Source organism: Homalodisca vitripennis, unplaced genomic scaffold (genome assembly GCF_021130785.1).
Source record: "Homalodisca vitripennis isolate AUS2020 unplaced genomic scaffold, UT_GWSS_2.1 ScUCBcl_10616;HRSCAF=19584, whole genome shotgun sequence".
Taxonomy (NCBI): domain Eukaryota; kingdom Metazoa; phylum Arthropoda; class Insecta; order Hemiptera; family Cicadellidae; genus Homalodisca; species Homalodisca vitripennis.
The window spans coordinates 20,424-45,239 of record NW_025786755.1 but is presented as its reverse complement, the minus strand read 5'-3'; the positions used below and the strand labels follow the sequence as shown (position 1 = coordinate 45,239).

General features: G+C 33.6%; 1 protein-coding gene across 3 annotated transcripts; it reads right to left on the bottom strand.

Annotated features, from left to right (window-relative positions):
* Positions 1 to 1,907: 1,907 nt before the first annotated feature.
* On the bottom strand, positions 1,908 to 24,477 carry LOC124374860 (wolframin-like; the record flags this gene model as incomplete). 3 transcript variants are annotated; one of them, XM_046833002.1, is given in 9 exon segments in its annotated part: positions 1,908 to 2,124; positions 4,324 to 4,509; positions 5,726 to 5,954; positions 11,172 to 11,293; positions 13,802 to 13,898; positions 14,102 to 14,221; positions 15,118 to 15,276; positions 15,467 to 15,571; positions 24,350 to 24,477. In XM_046833002.1, coding segments are annotated over 9 exon segments (1,296 nt in total), but the record flags the coding sequence as incomplete, so codon positions are not given.
* Between the last annotated feature and the right edge of the window lie 339 nt (positions 24,478 to 24,816).

Sequence of the window (24,816 nt, the reverse complement as noted above, 5' to 3'; positions counted from 1 at the left end):
AGGTGTAATGAGCAGGAGGAGACTGCTGAGCACCTGCTCTTTGATTGCCCAGCAATAGCAAGAGAGCGGTATGCCATCTTTGGTAGCTTGAACAGGGGTGGCGAGTTTTCCCAGGAGGACTTGATAGGTTGTTTTCGGCGGTTTGTTGAACTGCTGAAGTTGTAGACTGGAAGTCCTCATGGTGTTTCCGGGGTGCGCAAAAGGCCCTTGAGGCTTAAGTGCATGGCAGTAGGCCGCCCCAGGGAAAAAAAAAAAAAAAAAAAAAAAAAAAAAAGAATCGTGTTGGTTTCACAAGGAAAGAACAGACCTCGAAATTTGAAAATTTTTTTTAATTGTTCAAGTCATGGGGCACCCACTTTTCGAGTATTTTCACCTTTCCAATACGTTTTAAACCATCTAAGACTGCTTGGTGACTGAAGCCTAGTTTCTGTGCAATCCCTCGAGCCGTTTGTGATAGTTCAGCTTCTACAACAAGAGTCCTAACGAATAAAAACAGTAACACAAAACCCTGAGCACTTTGGTGCCAACCTAATATCTGAACTGACATGATAATCAGTAGTGTTAGCCCTCTGAACTGAGAAACCATTCAAGATAAACAACACTGGTACAGGAATGCCTTTGGCCAGCAGTGTTGGCCATTCAAACGTGAAGGTTTAATATCTAATATACGATTTAAACACGTTAAAGCATTAATAATAAATAGTCATTAACCCATTGCGGATCGTGAAAACGGCGCGCGCGCGGGCCTTAGAGTACGAATTAATCCGTATTACAACGCAGCACCCACAGTGTTTTGCACGCCTACCTGCCTGCTTAGCGCGCTCGCTAATTAGGCCAGCGTATATAATTATACATGTTTTGTTTGTTTATGTTGTTATTTATGTTATATAAACATTATACAGATCATATTAGACAAGTATATTATACTAGAACAAATGTAAAAATACAGGTACATAACATTTTTACTTACGTTTTTTTTGCGTGTTGTAGCTGCTTGATGTAGGACGGATCAAATGTTTTACACAATAAAAAAATTTTCTAATAAAACTGTCAATTCAAGAAACAACTAATCTAATATTTACAAAATATTGAGACTGTCTTTGTCTTAGTAGTGGATTTTGGTGTGATAGTCACGGAAACAATTATACGCGTGATAGAACCGTCTCCATCCTCAATAACACTAACGATATCACTTTCATCACTTCCACTTTCTAATAATAGTCTATCTAATTCAGATGATCGTAAATTATCACCCATTTTATTTACGTACACGCACACGAGGCAAAGGAAAATCGAACGCCACGACTGTACGACTCAGACAAACAATTTGTCGCAAATAAAAACGTTATTGACCGATAACGAGGGGAGTATTTGTGGACAGGTACCAGAGATAAGATAGGAAGCCAGTTCAGGAAAACGGACTATAAATAATCTCCGAGACTTATAACAGCGATAAGCGTTCAAAACAAATGAGTCATCCGTACCACGTCATCCGCGTGAGGGTCACGTCATTGTGCTTTTGGTCCACGCCTCGCTCCGCGTCACCCTCACGTCGTTGATCCGCAATGGGTTAATGATTAACCCCTCTATTGCATAATTGGCTTTAGAGAAATCTAGCATTCTTTCATGATGTACACACCTTTGTGTTGAAAAAAACCTAAGTACCCAACAGGAAACATTTTGTAGCAAATTTGTTATAAAATAATAAACTACATTTAAAAATGTTCATTATTAATAATAATTTATTAAAAGTAGTCATGTAAATTCAGTTTATTATACTAAGATAAGATAAAGATATACAAAATAAAGTAAACTTTATTCCACGAAAAAATAGTTAAAGAACATTATTCATTAACTTTAGAAAATTACATTGACACAATAATTGTAACATCACATTGTCTACTAACAGTGAAACTGTAGAGAGTGAGGCAGGTAAAACCAAATGCCAGAACAGCTAGCTCTGACTGAGGTATGGACTGCCTCAGAACAGGGTACAGCAACAGGTGCATCAGCAGACCAAGGAAAAACCAGACGTAAGGTCCGATGTTGTTACGACAGTACTGGAACTCTGCCTGGCCTGTGTTCACATTACCATCTGAATAGGCAAGGAACAGGTTTGACCACCTGTAAACATTGGTCTTACTTTACTTAAGGGATTCTAATTATGAAACTAGGGTTATTTTTAGAACATTAATATTTCGAATCAATTTTGTAATATACATATGTTATCTTAACATCAATTATTTCCAAAGGGGTCAAAAGATCACTGTGTATAAACCAATAGATTCCCAGGAGAATTCACTTTTGCTGGTTTATTTATACCTACCTGCCAGTAAAACTTATGCTGGGTACATAAAAATTCATTTATCAGTTAAATCTGGGCAACCTAATGGATTTCCAGTAAACAGCACATCACTGACAATGTTAGGATATTAGTGTAGAAAGGATTAGTCAATTAGTCAATAGGTCTATTTTACTGCAGAGAATGACTAATCAAATGGATGGGGCTCCCTAAATGTTAAGTCTGGCTGTTGCAAGTCAGAATATGAGTAGTGTCTCCTCTGCCCGCTGTGACTTGAAGAGACTGGAACTGGTCTGGCCTCCCCTACTTCCAATGTGAAATGACTGAGATAGTGGCCATTATCTCTCCTCATTGGATCTCGAAAGATAGTGGGCACAAATGCCCAACCTAAATCGTACTCCATCCTGTGTGGTGCTATGTCAGCTCTAAGCTAATCTCTTTACTCGTTCTGTGATTGAGCTTTATGGGCAAAGAATTAATGGAATTTTTTCTTTGCAATGCTTCGAGTTATTGAATATAACTGTTGATTTTGTTCAAAATCAAGAACAAACAGCTACATATATAAAAATTAAATTTTGACCAACATTGTCAGAGTGTAATAGTATGCAAGAACAAATTTACTACTGAGTGTACCATAATCTTGATCTGGTAAAACCGTAAAGTTTGCTTACTTATGTATTGTCACAGTTGCAGCATATACAAGGTGAACGATACATTTTGAGTACAGCATATTCATAAATTTTTTTACATATTAACAATGTTCTCCAAATGAGCAGAATCAGAATTGAAAATCTGCTATCCATGGGTCATTGCAATAGCATCATTCCCTTCCGTAAAACAGTCTATGACAAAATGTCATCCAAAGGATAATATTTGTCATCACCTGAAGCATTCAGGGAGTGGGAAATTAAAAAAGCGTGAATGGTAAATGCATTATAGAACGTACCAAACTTGTTATAGCAATTAAACTCTGGCATTTACAGAAATATATCATTTGTTAAATGTAACTAATTAAGTAAAAGATACAAATGATTTACAACTCTTAATAAAAGATTTAGCATGGTATTGCTAGCTACAAGTAGCCTAAATGAACTGCTATCACCTCACTACATTTCTGTCACACAATACCTATATATTTTCTGTAACACCAATCGGCTTCAATACTCTTCCAAGCAGTTCAAAGTTAACATAAAGCATAAAACCATGTTCATGTGTTAATTTTCAAATTTCCAGAACCCTTCATCAGAAACACACTGATTTAATGAAGCAAATAACAGAACCCAAACCAATTAAAAACATAGCCAAAAAAGTAATGTTTTTAATCTCTCTAGGTGTTGTCAAGTATATAGTAGTAAAAGTAGACAAGTAACATCAAAGTTCAGGGATGAATCAGCCACAGTTACGGCCCGGAAAGGATGCCCCCAGGGGAGGGGTTCTGTCCTTATTCGTAGATGGTTGCTCAACGAATGCAGACATATTGTGACCTGTATTCTGTAGTTCAGTTTTAATAATTAGTGTTGTGTTTAGTTTTGTATTAAGTGCATGTTTTAGAGTTAGTGAAGTAGACACACAACATGATGGTTGCGATTCTTGACTTAGGCGTGTCACAACGCTCTGGTATGATTTTTTTTTTTAATGACCTATGAAGGTAGGTATTAGTCAGACAGGAATTCAGATTCTACGGAGAAGCAGAAGAATCACTGGAACACATATGACTAAACTGTCTTGCCATATCAAAAAGTAGGAAAAGATTCCTAGGCGCGTATCTTCTCAGCCCCAAGGATATCAGAAAACAGGAGCCCTCAAATTTGATTGGCTTCTGTAAAAGTCTCAGATTTTGAGGGCACAAACATAAGTAAAGGAAGGAGTAAAGGTCCTTTTAGGACTATGTGCGGAAGCAATCGTCTCTTTCCCTAAAGAATTTAAAAAATGTATTTGTTTTCACAAAGTTTGTTTGAATTTTTGTTTTACACAAAATCATTTCAAAGATAAACTCTTAGTATTAATGGAACCAAATGTACCTTCTGAAGTGGCGCATATCTTGTCTTTTGGTGAGGACGTGGCAGGTGGCTACCACCATAACAGCCAGAGAGCAATAATACAGGATTGTTGGCAGCATGGCTAGCAGAGCATCTAGTCCCATCGACAGGATGAACAGTACAGTCAGCACCAGCTTTACCTGTGCTAGGGATAACGGCATGTACCACCTGGCAAACAAACATGAAACAGCTTTTAGTTTTCTTGATAATTTCTTTAATATTTCCTAGTTCTCCTATACGTAACACAGCTAAGATGGGAGGGGTTCATTCAATGTGAATGTTGTTCAGCTCCAGTTCACCTTCCTCTTAAAATCAAAAATCTTCTCATGTGGAAGAGATGCAAGGGGTTCCTTCTGAGCTTCTTTGTTCCTTGTCGCAGAATATTTTTGCATTTCTTCAGACAAACGATTAAGTATAAGTTTTGATTACTTGTTTTATTTTATATCAGCAATGTCTACCATAAACTACTAGTTCTACTAGATATACGTCTATAATCCCAGTAAAATTGTCAAGGTTAACCTTAGAATTCCTTCCAAACTCATGGAAAAATTATCATAATTTCCTAAATACACTACTAAACTTCATAAAAATATACAGATTATATTCTATGCACATACTTGTATATTGTGCTTCCAACTTATATGTGTTTGTTGTGATCTTAAAGATCAAAAATGGTAATACATAGAAAAAATTTATATTCCGCTCCACTTAATAAGTTATGTTGTTCAATTATTTTAATTTAACTCATATAAAAATTATCCTTGTATGAAAGTTTATTTGAGAGATAACTTTAGAATATTAAAAAGTTTGTAATATTAAATTTACAGTTAGATTTGTACTTTTACTTATGAATAAATCAATATTTTACTGAGAGGTGCTCATTAATATAAATTTAAACAGACTAAGGATAAAAAACAGATTAATCTGAAACAATAAGTTTCTAATAAAATTTCCATTAAGTAAAGTTTGCAAGAGTTCAAAGTTTATTCTACTATATACCGTACTTTCAATAAGGAGATATAAAACTGTTTATTAAGTTCTTATTTGGTTAACTTAAAGATTTTAAATGTTATGCTGTTTGAATTATTTTGGGCTATTTCTATTTATTTTGAAATCTTAAAATAATTTTAACTACATAGTTTATAATTTCATATAATGTATATTTTTTATTGAATCAGTTTTATTTTAAACACAAAATCTTACAAGTACCTCGAATATGAAAAACGTTTTACCTAAACTTTTCAATTATTTAATGTATTGTATAAAGTTAAAATTGCTATACACTATTCCTCAATAAAATAAAATGTTACCTAAGTATGCTAAAATGGGTCCGTGTATAATGTATTTACACAAATAAAATTTTCACTTAGTAAGCTGAGTGTACCAGATGTTGTGGCAGCCGAGGGACCGTACAATCTGATTGTACGAGGATGCTACCACACGGAAGGGGTGCAGTAAGACAGCTTGTAGCAGACTGGGTCTCGCTCGGGAACTGGGCTGTAGACTGAGCACTGCTGTGACCAGCGGCATCTCTCCCCTCGAGTACGTGGTCGCAGCCGATATCAACATATCCTCTGTTAACTTCTCTCCACCATCGCTGCGGTTCTTCCAGTCTGGGCAGAACACAATTATTTGATATAATTTATTGAATATTAAAGTGTGTCACCTTACAACTTGAAGAGTTTTACAGTTAAATCTACCAAATATTAAATTATGGAGTTCAATGTAATTGATTTTGAATATTATAAAAAGTTTTATTTTTTTCAATCTCAAAAATTCAGTTTTTGGAGTAAAAATATTTGAAAATTTCAATTTAATTGCCGAGAAAAAAAAACAATGACGTGTAGAACAATACTTTTTTATGTTGAAGAATAACCAGGATTTATAAACCAATATAATAATGACATGGGTGATCATTTATTTACTTAAAACAACTAGCCTCATTATAATACACTGAGTTTTCAACCGAGAGCAAATTCAGAGGATTATTAATCTATGATAATTTAATTTTAGCCACTAAGTATTGCAGTACAGTATACAATATCAATATATAAATTAATACTACAAAGCAAATAAGATATAACAAGTTAAACTGTGTTAATCTAGAAGTCAGGAGATATTAATAACAATAAATACTGAAAGTAAAATAAATCAAATTACATTAAACAAATTTAATTTAAACTGCAATTACTTGTACTAATAACACAGGCCTAATGCTACTTAATTTCTCCAATAAAATTTCTACTTTTTGGGTATTTAAATCATGGAATACAAAGATGGTTGGACTTTTTGTTCTAAAGGTCAAACAAAACATTTCAATGCATGCATACATACATGTTTAAAATGAGACAATCCTCATAATTCTATGGGTTGAAAAAAGGATTTACAAGTATCTGAGATTAAAACAGTTTTATGAGGGTAAAATCAAGTTAGTCACCTGTAGGCTCATTATTAACTGTATTGTATATTATCCTTGTTCGCTTTAGAATCCAGAGATACTATACACTAAGTTATCATGTTAGCAGTTAGAGAAATCACTAACTTTCTCAGTCTCGTGTCAGAAGTTCATACAATTTAAACTACCATTACTGATTACAACTTGTAATAACCAAACTTGATATATGAATACTTATTGATATTACCAAAATGAGTATATTGTTAATATCAGTATATTCTATAAAAATGTAATAATTGATTTAATAAAAAAGAGTTAATTACATGTTTTACTTTTGCATTATTACATTACTACTATATTCAAAATTTGTAGGTTACATGAACACATTGACTTACAATGTATCTTTACACAACTTTAAAACTCTTAAAGAACCAGTCTCCGTTTTGGCCAACCTGATTTTTCTTCATTAAAATTTAAAAAATACATCTGACACTTCTCAGTTTTTAATAAAGTAAATAACGGTTGAATCTGCAGTTATATAGAACACTGGTTTGTTAACTTATTACGCTAAATAGAACACAAAGTCTTACAATTTTAAAATGGTATCTGACTGCTTTTACTGTACTAGTGAATACTGCAGTTTGAAAAAACTAGAATTCTATAGTTATAGAACTAGTTATAAAACTAGAGTTGTATACATTATTAATATGTAAATTTATTTCAGATTGCATTGAAACAAAATTTAATGCTATGAAAGGGAGTGGAGGAATTACTATTGTTTACAAAACATGTTTTTAATTGTTTGTTAAATTAAGTGCGGCAGCTATAGCTTCTATCAACTTGTATTCAGCTCTGTCAGATGAAGTGCAGCATTAGTGTCCTAATATTCAAGTAAACAAACTTCAGGCTTTATAGAAAATATTTAGCATAAGTAATTGCTGTGTCTCCTAATATAAGTCTACATTATTGAAGTTCACCAGCTCACTTCTATTAACCGTATGCACTCAAAGGCAGTATTTATAATTTATCCTTGGAGCTCGTATGGACAGCTCCACTGACCACCGCCATTTTGTCGGAAGCAAGGATTAATTTTTGCCGTAATGTTATCTCAGCTTGTAAGTCCAGCTGTACTGGCCAAGATATAATACGTCCATAGCTCGTAAGGCCAGCACCCCTGGCCACTAAAAATATGAATTATTTTCTAATATCCTCTTTGTTTTATAATGAATAATGAGTGCTAAAACCTATTGAGCAGCCTTATTTTAAAGTTATTTTAGGTGAAGCAGTAAATTTTAAATTAGCCTGTAATTATTTTCTAAACATTGACTGTGCAAATTAGATGAAAGACGTATAGTGGGCTTATACACTGAAGAGATAGAAACAAGAAAACTTTACTAGAAGACATGTACTAACTATTTAAAAGTTTTATTCCGTAAAAATGTAATGAATGAGAAAAATGTTAAATAGTTCATGTTTGAGTGTAACATAACTGTGTATGCCTACTTTGTAACATTTCATTTGTATATGCCTACTTTGTAACATTTTATTTACATATCTTTCTGAACAATATATGTAAGAGTTAAATTTCCCAAATGTATGTTTATCTTTGTATTAGAAAGATTCATTAAAACTAAATTTTAAATTATTTTTCATTCTTCTTTAAACATTTTACACTACTATGTACGTAATGCGAAGGATATAAAAATAAATCCGATCTGAGGAGGCAAACAACAAATATGGCCACCGAGCTGCCAATGAAAGTAGCGTGGCTATCTGTACTGGCCATACGAGTTACAAGGACAAACTATGGCAAACCTAACGTGAGCTGTCTACAACTTTGTTGTGGCCAGTTCTGCTGGCCTTTCAAGCGCATAGGGTTACTGAAAATATTTTTTTACAATTTATGTATAACAATACTGTACAAGTATTAAACATGTCTGCAACAGAGACGCTTCACAGCACAAACAGTTGGATTAGTATATCCAGTCCCACTCTGGATAGACTAGAACTGTAGGTGTTAATCTTCAAACACTGATGTAGGTTACATCTCTCCTAATGAAAAGATCAAAATAATATATTTCTCATTATCAATTATATTATAAGTTGAATGTCCTACAAGAACATTTTTGTTTTCTAATTAAATTATGCAATATACTCAATATGGAAGCCCGTTATGATGTAAATATAGGTTAATTTCTTGTTAATAACAACTAGACACAGTTTTAAAACAGGTTTTGATTGTTTTCAATTGAAATGGTGGAATGTGGCTTTCTCAAAGGCTTACAAAATATGGGAAAGTCTGTCAAAACAGAGATACTTTTTTTAAAGAGTCACTTGATATACTGTATTAAAACTAAAAGCAAAGTTGAGATGTTACATGTTCTTGTCAATATACAAAACTAACTTTTTAGTTAAAAACTTTACTACACGAAGCAGTTTAGTTCAAAAACGTTATGTTAATAAATTTAACAATGATGGATTTGTTACTACAACATATATTAAGCAGATACAATAGTAAACCTAAACTACAGTCACAGATTAACAATCTTAAAATAACTGTTATAAGATTCATCAGAGGAATGCACCATACATACAAAATACTATACTTTTATTTTTAGGACTAACTGAAAATATACAAATATATATCTAAATAAAGTATAATATACTGATATGTAACTTTTTTAAGAAAGTGTTTATAAGTGTACGATTTAAAGAGAATAATTACTTCATATTTTAAAATTATATTTAATACTTCAGAATTAAATATTCTAACAGTTTGTGCAATAATTATGAAAATAGTAATAAAGAAACAAAATCTATAAAAACACGATTGATTGACATTACAGATAAGGCTAAAATTAAAAACTGTTTACTTAATTATCAAGCAATTTTTATAGATAGCTACACTGACTTAGATACTTTACTTATAACAATGAAGCCTTTTACAATAAAGACAACAAACTAATTGTTATCAGAGCATAAACACGTTTATAAAATACCGGTTGCACTTACTCATAATGGCCAGTGCAGAATGACAGAACACAAGTATCAGCAGAGAAAGATCAGCAGAGAATCGGGGTCTACAAATCAACAATTTTTAGGATTCTTGAATCCAAATGTAGATTGCCGTAAACTAGAGATCTTCTGCTACTATTTTACGTAAATATGAATACAATATGTTTTAACAATAAATATAATCATGTGTTTTACATAGGTCCAATATATCCAACTTTTACCAAATGAGAATGTTATTGAAACTAACTGGTTTCTAAAATATACAAGGTAGAACTACGCCACACTAAGTGTCATAAAAGACTTCACTGGGGTGCACGCAAATTTCAAATTTATAACCCATTTCATTCCCGAGATGTCCTGTGAACTAACAGACCAAAAGACTATCATACAAAAAAGAAGTTTACACAAAAATAACGTATCATAGAACTCTTTCTTATAGATATGAATTCTCAAGCTAAATTTAAACTCTACATACATCTTTCTAGGTGTATCTTGCCACATGATATGTTCAGTCTTTTGCTCATTAAATTAGAGTTCTTATCAGTATTTAAATAATAAAAGTCTACATGACAATTCATTATAAAATTATGCTGAATGTGTTGGAATAGTTAAGCTACATTGTGTTAACATATCACATGTTTTAATCTCTTAATGGTGTATTGAATTTGTTTAAAACGTATTTATTCTGTTATTTTATTGTTGCTGTGATGGTTAACCATAATACCAATGTAAAAGTGATCATTAACGCTTAGTCACATCTCATGGAGTGACGATTAAATACTTGCATATTTAATTGATAGATTATGAAAGGTATTTAAATGCTCTTCCCGATAGTACCAACTACATCTGCATATTAATGAAGCTTCCTGAATAAAGTAAAAAAAAGGAATGAATGTCTTATTTTACCAGGTGAAGTTAGGGTTAATAAGGTCTCCCTAACACTTGACGTGGGGATCAACGGCTTAAAGGTGACTTACGAACCACCACTAATAGCTGGTCAGGCTGGCTGCTCGCAAGAACAGGATTAGTCAGCAATCATCCATCCAAGTAGTAGCCACACTAGATGTAGCTTAATTCGGTTAACTACTAGGTTAAAGAGGTTTATTTTCAGTGGTTATGTATGTAGGGTTGCCAATATGACTGCAGCTTCACACAAAATATTTACAGCCATTGAACAACTGATATGTTTATATATAGTGTATTTAATGCAGTATAAAAACTGTAGTTTACATGATTACTAAAGTATTGGTAGGTATATTTAGGCTACAGATTTTTGTATTGTTTTAATTCATTAAATGGCATTTGTACAAAATGACATTAGCTTAGAAATATGCGTCCTTGCCACTGGCAAGTGACTGTTTGGATCGGTTATTTCCAGAAGGTTAAGCATTATTATTAGCTCTTGTATAAGTCTTCGTACCAGTTGTCTCACCACTTGATGTAGATGGCTGATCTTCCACTCTCTGTCCTTTTTGTTCATCCAAACGAGTCATTCTATCCTGAAGTTGGTCACTTGTTATGAAATCTTCTCCTGCAGACATGCTAAAACAATAACAAAGATGCCTGTAATCAAACAAACTATGGGAATACAAACAGTGACAGCACAGAAATGAATCAAAATTAGAGAGGATGATTCGGTTGATAACAGTATTAGACAATAGACAATAGACAATAGACAATGTAGACAATTTCAGGTTAGAGAGTCAGGTCCAGAGCTCTTGTAAGAAACTATCAATGTGGTACAATTAATTTAATATATGCCCCTCCAAGTATCTCAGACAAACATTTTCTTACCAAACGATTGAGATAGTAGATTGGTTTCAATAACCCTCCCGTTACTCTGATTGAATAATTTGATAATTAATATCGCCATGGGCTGATTATAGGCTTTACAGTTTATTTAGAGCATCAACACAGGCCAATCTAATTGGCAGTCAGATTTGATTTGAAATCCGCCATGGGCCGATGTGCTTTGCTCACACACTCAAACTGAGAAACGCTACGGCCTGATTGGATCAGCCTTACGTATTTTTTGTACTACGTACTTATGTTTTACCAATCAACGTAACATTTACACCAAAATAAAGATAAGAAACATCAACGTAACATTTACACCAAAATAAAGATAAGAAACATTCTAAATAGTTGCTTTGTGTAAAATTACTAAATTAATATACCTAATAATGATAGAACAACAAAAGACATCAAGTAGACTGTGTCGCGCCAGCTGCACGTATAAGGCAGTTGATTAACATTGTTTGTAAATATGTGTTAGTGCAATCAAAATCTATGTTTTCCTTTATTCTTATCTTTAGTCTTTTGACTGTATAACCTGAAATAAGTTTTTCTGTGTACTTAGAATCATTGGACCTGCAAGAGAAGTCGGAAAAAACACGACCTTGCAAAAAAAGCACTTAAGAAGACTTTCTTTGAAAATTCCACATTTGATATTAAGATTGTTTGTAAATATGTGTTAATGCAATCAAAATCTATTTTTTCCTTTATTCTTATCTTTAGTCTTTTGACTGTATACCTGAAATAAGTTTTTCTGTGTACTTAGAATCATTGGACCAGCAATAATAGAATACACTACAATTTCAAAGTTAAAAAAAAATTAAATGGTACTTTTCCAGGATTGTAATTTAGTCCTTGGTATAAACTGAGTTTTTTAATAGTAAATCTAATTTGGAACATTAATATACACAGCGTAGGAACCCAAATGGTGTTATTGTGAACCAACAATACGAATTAAAAATTATTTGCAAAGAACAATTTTGGTCAAAAGACGCATTTTGTTCTTTTAACTTACTTTTATAATATGAATATTTGATCTTAAAATCATTGCTATATTCTAATAAGATAATTATGTTTACAAACATATATATTTAACACAGAACAAAATGTATATATATACACAACTTTAAAATAAAAAGTGTTAAGAAAATTTTAAAAACATTTAGTTTTTTTAAAAATTAACAAAAATTAAAAAGCAAATATAAGTTTTCAAACTACACATACACAGGTAGCACAATTGAATACGAACAAAACGAAACAAAAATTTTAATTGTAGCTGTTCTATAAGCTGACTTATGATTGTATCAAAATAATGAGTTTCGGTGGTATTCAGTATTCAGTACATAGATAGTCAGCTAACTTAGCGCTTATCATCGTGCACCAAGTTGCATATATTTATGGTGGTAAAAGGGTTAAGCCCTAGGAAAAAATGTTTGCAACACTGATGTCTCAAATCAATGATATCAAGACTGATGGAATCATATCACCAATCATCTCCAATATTAAAACAATATTATATTGAATTTTCATATGGTTTTATTCAAAATATTGGAAATATATAAATGTAAAATTCATAGCAAAATTAAAGCCAACCCTTCTAATATTAATTTTGAATAGAATTGTATGGTATTGATAATGTAGACTTACATATTTACTTATCTTACATTTATTTACAGAATTAGAGGTCTAATCCACTGTCCATTAATAGAATCGTTTGATAATATAGACCTGCAGATTTAAGCTGATATACAATTTATTTACAAAATTGGCCTAAGCCATTGTCCATTAACCAATTAAAATATATGCAATCATTATCAACTGTATAAAATAAATTCTTATAAAATGGTACATTAATTAAACATTTTACTGTCAATTTTTGTCCCTATTATTATTTATAAAAATGGGAGAGTGAATAAAAATAATAAACACAAGAACGATAAGAAAAAGTTTTAGCCATTGCTTTAATGGTGTTAGAAAAACTACACAATTGTGTTTTTGTTCAAGAGAAAAAGAAAATAATACTCGTACAAATATGAAGGTGTGTTTTGGCGTCAACTGTTATATCTAAGGCACAATTAAACTTTTCTAAAATCGTATTAACTCCTTTAACCACTTGTGTTTTCAGAAGAGGAAAAAAGTACCTGGATGTTGAACCATTGAATGACTTTTCTGTTAATAGTGTGGCAAATTAACCTAACTGCCAACCCAGCAAGGAAAGGGTAATTATGACAACTATTAATAAACTACTATAATTACCTTTCAAACACCTTCCGAGCTGCACACCGAGCTAGCTTTTCTTCTTGAGGCATATCAAGACAAGCCCTTACGTCCACATAGTTGTGCTCACAAATACCTTAACAATACAGCAACATTTGGAAAACTTTTCTATTGCATAGACTAAATGCATTCATATAGCAATGTTCATCTGATGGTATAAAAGACACTGTTAACAGATTTTATAGAAACACATTGTATCCTAAAATTATTTTATTCAACAACCAAAACCTTAAACCTTCCGTTACACATCACAATAGACTATTACACATTGAAACTGACCTTGACCAGTTTGAAGGCAGTGGCTGAGTAAATCTGTTGCCTCTTGATGTCCCTGTTCTGAGGCTTTGATCAACCAATACACCCCCAGCCTGGCATTCTCCTCCTGGTCTACATCTAGATCTAAAAAAATTAATTATTAATTCAGTACGTGGATGACACAACTTTGTTTTAAAACTAGGTCTAAAAATCTCATCATTCATGGAATTGAATTCATGCATTCAGTATTTTTCTGAAATGAATTTGAAAACTAACCAGTCAATATCTAATGTCATTAACTCCATATTGACGCAGTCATTCCAGCTATGCTTGTATTAAATCAAGAGGAAGGTATTAAGGTAATTAACGTATTAAGGTATTGATAAAACCTGAGCCAGAATTTTCTCCTCCATAATTGCTTTGTCACCTAGCAAATTCTGTTCCCTAGAAGTCCTAAAAAAAGACTACTATGGCCTAATACACTTAAATTTTGTATATGGAGTGAGACTTTGGGGAAGTTGTGCAAAAAGCAAAATGAAGAGGGTTCTCAAGCTTCAGAAAAAGACAACTATGAGAGTCAATGGCAATTTAAAATTATTGAGTTGTTCTTATATTGCCAACCAAGATATAATTTGGTTCAGTTTATTACGAAACAAGAGGTAGGAAAAACTTCCGAACTCAACATCACAGACTGTCATTATCACATCTGCCACAAGAGGTTAGTATAAGGTACAGTAGGTGATTTTTAATATGGATGTGATTTGACGATTGCTATACAATGTTAAATTGTGATACAATATTAAATACAGATATTATTATTGTTATTGTTATTATTATTATTACTGTACTGAACGTTTATTTCAACAAAAATGTTCAAATGACTTATCATTAGTATTTTAAACCATTATAACAATTTTAACTGGTATGACAAACCACCTATGTAATAACATATCATATTCACTTGAATCTATATATTCATCATTTTGTATTTACAACTGTAATCACAATATATTTACTACATTTAAATTATGAAAACCCACCAGGAAGAGGACCCAAGAAACAATGTAAGTACCAAGAAGAGAGGGACCAAAGGAAACTGGCAGGCAGGAATGGAAGAATAATACTACACACTGGGAGAGATGAAGATGGGTAGTTGATGAGGCAAAATACCTCCTTAGGTAGTAGGCCTATCCATGGCCCTGGAAGGAAGAAAGTATACTACTTAAATATGTGATAGTATAAAACAGCTTGCATTGAACAATATGTAAAACAATGTATAAAGTTATTAGGTCAAGAGTTATATAAAAAGAACTAAAAATTAATAACCTGAAATAGGATAAATAGTGTTTCCTTTATGATAATAGTTTAAACAAACTATAGCTTACTCACCACATTTCTCATCAAGTAGCTTTTTTGCCAAAACCACCTGTGAATCTGGACACCAGTCATCATCCATGAGGGGGCTTCCAAGACGTTTGATGCCTTTCCCTCCATCTAGAATTACGTTCAGATGTCTAATGTATGTAATACAGGACTAGACAACAAGTTTTGTATGAATCACTGGTTGCAAATTTAACATTCTCCTGATAAAAATAAAGTTTTTCTTTTTGAGTAATAATCAATTATTTTGAGTAGAATATACATAATAATTAATAGGTCACAATATTGCAAATAAGTTATTAAACATTTTGCCTTAAGTCCCTTAAAATGCAGAAACAATTATATTGAGAGTTAAATTTGAATAGCTATTAAAACACTCTGGGAATCAAGAATGATCCTAAACATAACCCTGGCTATGCAGACATGCTGTAAACATCGTATGGAAATGTTTAAAATTGTGCAATGCAATTCAAACATAAAGTTAGTGAAAACAATGTTTTTATAACAAAATTATCTAATTTTCCTTTAAATCATTAGGTTACAAATCTAAGCTACATTATACTTTGTCAGAGACATGCTATCAGATCTATTAAATTGTTTATCAAATTAATTCAAAATGCCTTTATTTTATTTTATAGCATTCCCAAGGTCAGTTTGTCAAAACAACTATTGTCATAAATACTTTAACACTAAATTACTAAATTATTTTAACATAATTAGGAATTTAATGCATTAACATTTTTATAACCATAACTTTAAAGGTATTGTATGACAATGTTTTGAGGTTATCAGGAGCTCATTGTAAAGACAAGGGCCAAAGTATGAAAATTTCTTCTTCCACAATTACAAGCTCACCTTAGGAAAGTGAAGCTTTACACCATGGCGAGACCTGCCCTGAGACACCTTGTTACGGAAAGAGAGCCTCACACACATCTTCAAAACACTATGTGTCATGCAGGAAGTTAACATCCTACATTCAGCATCTACCGGCAGCATATTAACTGTTGCCTTTACGGAGATACATGGTCTAACCTTCTCAAGCAAAAAATAAAGCGAATAGCTGAGTTCTGCAGCCTCTGGACACAATCAATGTCCTCCCAAGAAATACTATTGCCATATGTAGGGAAGCAGTAATATTATACTGAAAGTATTAGTGACTGCACTACATGAAGGTTTGCGATCTATGGAAGCAAACTTCTAAACCTACACAGACCTCTCAGTCTCCCCAAAGCATGCTGGAAGGCATATGTGACATGTTCAGTGAAGGTGAGTCAATGGTCGATCACAACGCCAAGTTGTGGCCTTATCACAGACAGCCAGACTGCTGCCTTCAAGTGAGACATTCACCTCACTCTTTTTAAGAGTCTGCACAAGGTCATATGGAGTAGTGTGCAAAACTATGCACTTTTTCTGAGTTGTTTTAGACCATTAATTTCTTACCAGTTTGCTATGATCTTCAGGTCATCACCAATATGACTAAAATCTTCTGCCATGTGGCTTGGCCCATATGACAAGTGCAACTGTGAATCATCTACATGCAAATGAGGTATACAGTTTTGTACAGAGCTAAGGAAGTCAGCTGTGTAAAGTGTATACTGGACCGGCCCTGGTCTACTGCTCTTAGACAATAGACAAGTTTGTTTATTGATATATTCTTAAAGAATAAAAATAGAGTCACATATTATTACAAAAAGTTAGCTTATAATGAAACAAAGTCAAGGTTTTTGTAGTCTCCATTCTCCATTGCAGGTGTTCAGGAACTCATCCAGTGTATAAAAAGGTTGATTTACTAGGAGGTTATGCAGTCTTCCTTGTAGGGCATTACTCTTCAATCCTTTCATTGTATCTGGTAGAGCACTTCACAACTTCCGGCCGATGTAGGATGGCTTTTCTTCAAAGATTGCTGTGCGATATGGGGGTAGAATGTAGTTAGTTGCATGACGAGTATTGTACAAGTGGAAGTCTTTCCCTGTTTGAAGACTCAGACTATGAGGATGTAGAATAACTTCTTGAATGTACAGAGCAGTGATAGTCTTTATGCCAAGGGCTTGGAAGGCTTACCTGCAGCTTTGTTGAGGTTCAAGGTCAGCGAGGATTCTGAAGGCTTTTTTCTGTAGGATGAGCATCCTGTTGAGGTTCCCAGCAGAAGACCCACCCCATACAGCGAACCCATACCTCATGTGCGTTTCTACTAGTGAACAGTAAGCGGTTTTTGCTGTTTCTAAATTTCCAGTCCATTTTATGCGCCACACAGCATATATACCTTTGCTGATTTTTTTGCACATGCCATCTACATGCTCTGTCCAGTTTAGACTTCCATCCAGGATGACTCCTAGAAATTTAACGTGGTTTTCAATTTCTACGTCAGGTATTTTTGGAATGTAGTCTTTTCTTTTACTAAAATTAATCTGTATTGTTTTCGATGGGTTTACAGCTGTCATTTTTTTCTGTAGTATGTCAGTGCTTTGCGCAGGCAGTTGCAGGCAGTTGTATGCACTCCTTCTGCTGTAGCATCACTGATTAGGAGTATTGTGTCGTCAGCATACATAACACAGGTGGTGTTGTGGTCTTGGATGTATGCTGGGAAGTCATTGACAAATAAAACAAAGATGACTGGGCCTAGAACTGATCCTTGTGCCATTCCGCGTGTGACTGGTTGTGGGTTTGATTGAAAGGTGGTTCTAAGGTCATGTGTAATGCTCTGTACTTCAAATACCTGTGTTCGCCCTGAGAGATAACTCATAAACCAACTGTTAGCTATACCAGTAATGCCTAGAGATTTAAGTTTTTTTTTATATGAGATCATGTCCTAGACAGTCAAATGCTTTGCTGTAGTCAAGAAGCAGAGCAGAGATGTATTGTTCTTTATCTATTTGGTCAATGATGTATTCAATTAGGTTGATGATAGCTGATGTGGTTGATTTACCTTTCAGAAATCCATGTTGACAACTAGTGACTATGTTTAACTGCTCCAGGTGGGTCATGAGTCTATTGAGAACTATTTTTTCAATTGTGTAAAGTGTATACTGGACCGGCCCTGGTCAACTGCTCTTAGGATTGCCATGCAGCTTTACAAAGGGCATGGATGCCTCACTCCCAAGTGTGTTAATCTGCAGCCTGTATCCAAGGTACAATCCTATCCATGAAGTAACATCACCACCAAATCCATAAAAGCTTAATGCATCTTTGCAATCAGCATACAATGATCCATAGAATCAAAAGCTTTAGAGTAGTCAAGCATTATAAGGTACCTATTTTTCCCCATGTCATGCAGAGTTTGCTGTAACCTGGTATGCTGTAGTAGTTTGAGGGGATGTCACACTGAAGCCATGATGTCTCAGTCACTCCAAAGACATCAAAATCACGCACTAGAGCACACATTTCTGAGAACCAAGTGCTAAGTGAACGCATGTTTCAGTGATTGACGCTGGGATTGCACCCATCTCCCCCCTTTCCTTTGATTAGTTTCCCAGCACCTGGGCCGCATCTTCACAACAGCCACAGCCGCGCCCAGCAACAACCCCCGCAACGATGAGACCCAAGCCAGAAGCGGGAGAAAGTGCAGAGACACACCTCATCCCAGTCAAAAGAGGGAGATACTTGCAATGCTTCCTGAGACCCCAAAACAGTAGAAATGGCGTCCATAAAAAAATTAGACACGCATCAGCAGTTAAAATCATCCGCATCCCGGAAAAGGTTCCCCACTAAAAACACAAGAGTTAGCTTCCATAAACTTAACATCAAAATTAATTACAGATTAAATCCAGCTACGAGTTAATACCATAAAGAGTGCAATAGCCAATGTCTTGTCTAATTAAAACACTGTTGAAAAATACTTTGAATTTGGGAACTGTGTCCTGGTCGTACAAATGAGGTCCGCCATGCTGTGGAGAGCCGCACGCTTCCCACACTCACCATTGTACCTCGGGCCTCCCCGATAGCTGTTCATAAGATTATTACACCTAACATGGAAGTAAATAATGCCCAAGCTTACAATCTGAGATAAATGAGGTCAAAGTTAACAGCTAGTTGTTATTCTATTTATTTTGTGAATAATATGATCTTTATTTTAAATGAAGGATTATATTTTTATTTAAATATTAGATACAATACAATTTACAAAGTTCAATTAATTTTTAAAATATGGATTGAAATGTGGATTGGTTCCTTTTGGGTTTTCTGTTAATTAGAGACAAAATATGCCCATGTTGTTTGGTTCCTTTTTGTATTTTAATTTAGTTATTCTTAGGAATAATCAAGACAACTTGGTTCTTTTTTGCAAAATTAGTTTTATTTGAAAGGAAATAAAATATTAATCCAATAATATAAAACATGAATTTTAAAATTATTTTATCACTCTTACATAGTAATATAAGTATCAAACATTAAAAATAACTACTTTAAAACTTCCAGGTAATATTATAAACACCCATAAACAATCTCACTCATCCAGTAAAATTTCAAAATCAGGTTCACCTCCAAAACCATCTATATCATCCTCGTCTTGAGGTTCAGCAGTGAGTGAGTTATAAAATCCATTATGGTTCTTTGGAATGAGATGAAACATAGATTTTAAGTCTTTTAACTTTGCCTCAGCGATGGGTTTTCCATTAGGCCACAAAGGTACAAGTTGTGTCACATCTATCGTCGACAGCTGACGCCCTCGCCTTCTTTTCGAAATGTTTAGTTCCTGATGGGATCCATCAAACTTATTGCTAATAAATATAGCAAAAGGGTTTTCTTTCCTAATAACTACTTATATTTTGTTTAACCAACTGATGTCTCATTTCTCAACATCCTTTTTTCTGTTAGTAATACTTTTTTCAATTTATGAGTATGAGAAAAAGTCTTCCTTATTCATTCGGACAACTGTTAGAGGATTTTTCTTTTTGCAGTTTTCCATGATACGGAAGTAATCTTCAGGACAGTACATATATTGCTGTCTTTTTAAGACATTTTCAATTTTTCCAAAATCATCGTCATTTGGAAGAAAACTGTGACCAGGGATCAGTGATATCTCTGTGTTATTGTTTTCAATGTTGGATGATCCTGGAGGGCAGCTTTGAGCATCAACACTATCTTTATGTTCCGGTTTTGTTCCCCACAGGAGTCACTCCATAAAATCAAATGCTCTGTACCCACAGGTACCTTGCTCCGAATATGTTTTAACATACAGAAGCCAACCTCCTGTGAACCTCTACCTGCCTCACCTTCAACCCAAGTATAACAATACCCTTTATCAGTCTTCCCTGAATGTATCCCGCAGTTGTACACCCACAGCTGCCTTTTATAACACAATGTTGGTAGCTATGCGAGGAAGTGGCAGTGTTTTTTGAAGGTCAAATGTTAGGCATTCTAGATTTTCATTAGAAGAAGCAGATTTCATATATGTCTTTAGTCTTGTTTGTGCACTTTCTGCCATTAGTAAGTGCTTGTCATGTTCTCCGTTGGCGATATTCTTCTCTTCTTAATTTTCAGCACTTGTAATCTTGGCTGCAAACAAGTCACACTTATTGCATGTGTCCTTTTTTAAAGATTTAAATTTAAGATTGTAATTTTTGTAGAATATCTTTTTAAATGAGGATAAACTAACAACTTGATCTTCTGACCTATTGTTAACATAAAGATCGTACATTTTGTTGATCGTCAATTCTGGAGGTAAGAACAAAGATTTGGTTTCGCCTCTTCGGTAGTGTGAGCTGTATTTAGGAATTTTTTCTATACATTCCTTAATATCTTTTATTTTGCATTCTGGAATCGAGTTCCACCCGCCTTGTTTCCCTTGTTGATCAAGCAGTGTTTCAGATTTCATTTTATTAATTTTTAACGTTTTATTAAATTTGCAAAACAGAACCATGCTATATGGTTTCATGGATATAAATAGCACTGGCATTTTTCAATAAAGAACCAAGCCACTTGGTTGCATAGAGAAATTATAAAACTCATTAGATAGAAGGAACCAAAACACTTGATACCTTTTTGTAAAATATAGAATGGTGATAAATAAAAAGGTTGATTTTCATATGATTTTTACTATTAATACAGCTTCGGATGAGGCTTGGTTCTGTTTTGCAAAAACATAGACGTCTGAGCTGAATAGCATCGTAGTCCTATCTCATAATTCTAAAATTTGTGGGATGGATCCTTTTTGAATAACTACGTCCAATTGTAAAAGCCTAAAACCATAACTCAGTTCGACATTATTGCTCCAAATTAATTAAAAGTACAATTCATTGCTGACTGATAGCAGCAAATACAATGACAACATACATGTTTTTTGTGTCACAATGAGTCAGACACATTTATCCTTGAAAATAGAAAAAAACCTTGTAAACCATGTAAATGTTACATTATTTTATTATTAGTAACATTTTATAAACAAAGATAGTTTTTTATTTATTGTAAATATATTAGTTTTTAAGATTTAAAACCAGCTGAACTATTTTTATTTAATACTTATGACACAATTTGGTTCCGACATTTCGTTTTCAGGACTTTTAGATACTCCTGAATAAAACGGGTTCGATAATCATGATTTGATGGTGGTGGTGGCCACTTATTATACTGCAGCTAAACTACTACTGAAAATAAATCAAACCGGAAATTAAAACCATAAGTTTAGGCTACATTTTTTTTTATTCACTTGACTGATCTAAAAGGTTAGCTGTAAAAAATTCTCATTGAGACTAGCCTATAGACAATTTAGTAATTAATCCAAAAAGGCAGCATGCCAAATGTAAGGAAGGGAAATAAAATGCCATTTAGCCATCTTGTAGACTGGAGATGAGTACCTGACTAGGCTACCATATCCAGGCTGAGACATACAGGTAGTGAGTGGAAGGTAGTGGGTTAATAATTTTTTACAAGAGCACAGTGTACTTAGATCATGACAGTGGCTAACACATTTGAGCTTCTAAGATGTGAGGCTGCAGTATAATAAGAAACCATCACCACAATAGAATCATAGTATATCCTTAAAAACAGTAAAAAGTAACTTAGTGTTAAACTGGTTTATTGTTACAATTTATTGATGCACAACATAGATAGTTTTTATATAATGTAATTTGTGTCAACATTTTTGTTTCTATAGTTTAGATTATCACAAATATGATTCTATTGTGGTGGTGGCCTCTTATAATACTGTAGCCATCAGTGATATAGGCCTACTTCCAGTTATGACATAAAAAGGCGAGACTTTAATAAGTGGCACACTTGTTATTTGATTGTCATTATCGAACGACTCGGTATATTACCAAACTTCAATATCATATAATAATCCTACAACAAGAATTAGTTTATATCAACAACATGAATAACACATTACAACAAAAATAACTTAACAATAGTATTAAAAATAACAAAACCAACTGTATACTGAACCATATGTTGGAGTTACTTTATATTACTTAGGCTATACCTTGTCCGAATAGCTGTGAGAAACCACTTTTGTGAAATGGAGGAAAGGATTCGGTACTTTGGGATTATACCGACCACACTAGTATGAAGAACACAAAAATAGAAATTTATAGAAACAAACATGATAGAACGAAAAAAACAACTCTTCAATTACAAAATTACAAACTTACAAGCATTTCCAGGTATTGTGATCGTTATTGTTGTCGCTGTTATCTTATCTTTCTCGAGAATCCTGATTACGGCAGACCGCGCGGCATCACGTGATTTGCACGGTACATAATTGCCTTTCCATTACAATTCAATTTATATTTCTGATTAGCCCCTCTAGAATTTGATATTTTACTGATAGGTACTATCTCGAGGGATGTTTTTCTTTCGTCGACATCAGCGCGGGGCAGCACCGAAGGTGCTGCCAAAGCCCGCGCTGATGGCCGGAGGCACTCGCATTTTGGGTGGCGGAATGTGATCAAGAATAAAAACAAGTTTTTAGTGTTTTTTTAATAAAGAGTTTAGTTTGGTAAATGTTTGTTTTTGTTGAATTTTTGTGTTTGGAGAAATGTAGAGGTAAAACACGGAAGTACAACAAAGCGATGCACCAGCTGAACGGGCGGCGAGACTCTGCAATCACGTTATCTACTAGACGCTCGACTTTGACCTCTGTCTGAGGATGGGGAGGGGTTTGCGATAAGACAATTCCTGTTTTATATTGACGAAATATTGTTCTACGCTAATCTAGTAATCAGTAGAAACGAAATGTGAAATAACGATTCATGTCTGGGTGTGGTCGGTATAATCCCAAAGTACCAAGGATTCTACCCGACAAGCGCACTTCTCTGTGGTACAAACAATTACAAAGTTAGTCTGTCAGTATTCCACTCCTCTACCTCTATGACCGCTTGCCAAGAACTTTTAATCTCAAATTCATCACCATTTTCGAAATGTCCAAAAAAAATATATATATTACTCAAGGTTTATTCCTTGCGTTAGACATTATTTTAATTTATCAATATGTTAAAGTCATATGATAATGTTAAATAAACTGTAATAACAAATAATTTAATAGAACACAATCGATACATTTGATAAAAACAACCAAATAAAGTGTGTAGGCCAGGCCGCTTATTAAAGTCTACCCCATAAGAGGAATGCCAATGTTTTTATATATAAATAAACAATGGCTGGAACTGAAACAACTGTCTACTTTATAATTAACAAAATTGACTTCCATTTTATTACATTTAGGAGGCTTATCCATTACAGAAATATAAATCAGTCATATTTTTAACTTAAACTGTGCAAGTTAAATCATGATAAAACCAAACTATAATAACAACATTATAATTTACATCTGTATTATGGGCCTATTGCAGAGGTTATGTCATTAAATGCATGTCAAGGTTGCACTTTAAATGGTAATGATATAACTTATCGTTATTTTTACGTTAAACGTAAACATCCAAAATACACATTGCTTACTGTATAGTGTCCATTGTTTTCGTCCTGTTGTTTTGACAGGCACTGGAAATACACCGGCCATTCTTATTCATCTAGGGATCATTGAAATTAAAATAACAACATTTAGCTAATCAATCACTAACACCCATCAGCTGACCAATGTCAAAAACAACCACTCAACACTGCCTTCTAAATTGAAGAAAGGAATTCATCATATCAGCTTTATAAATGTTATATTTTCCTAATTTAACAGACCTTCTTTCAAAATTATTATAGGCAACTCAACAAATTCAATGCATCAAAACAAATGTCTTAAAAACATTTCTTACTTTAAAGTCTTTAAATGTATTTATTATTAAGTAGTGCTAAGGAATATAACTACACTTGCAGCATGAGTGTTATTTAGTTAATGGAAGAGAATATTTAATACAATCCCCACAAACAACAGAGGCCTTGCGCTGTTTATTAACTACCTATTTTTCTTCAAT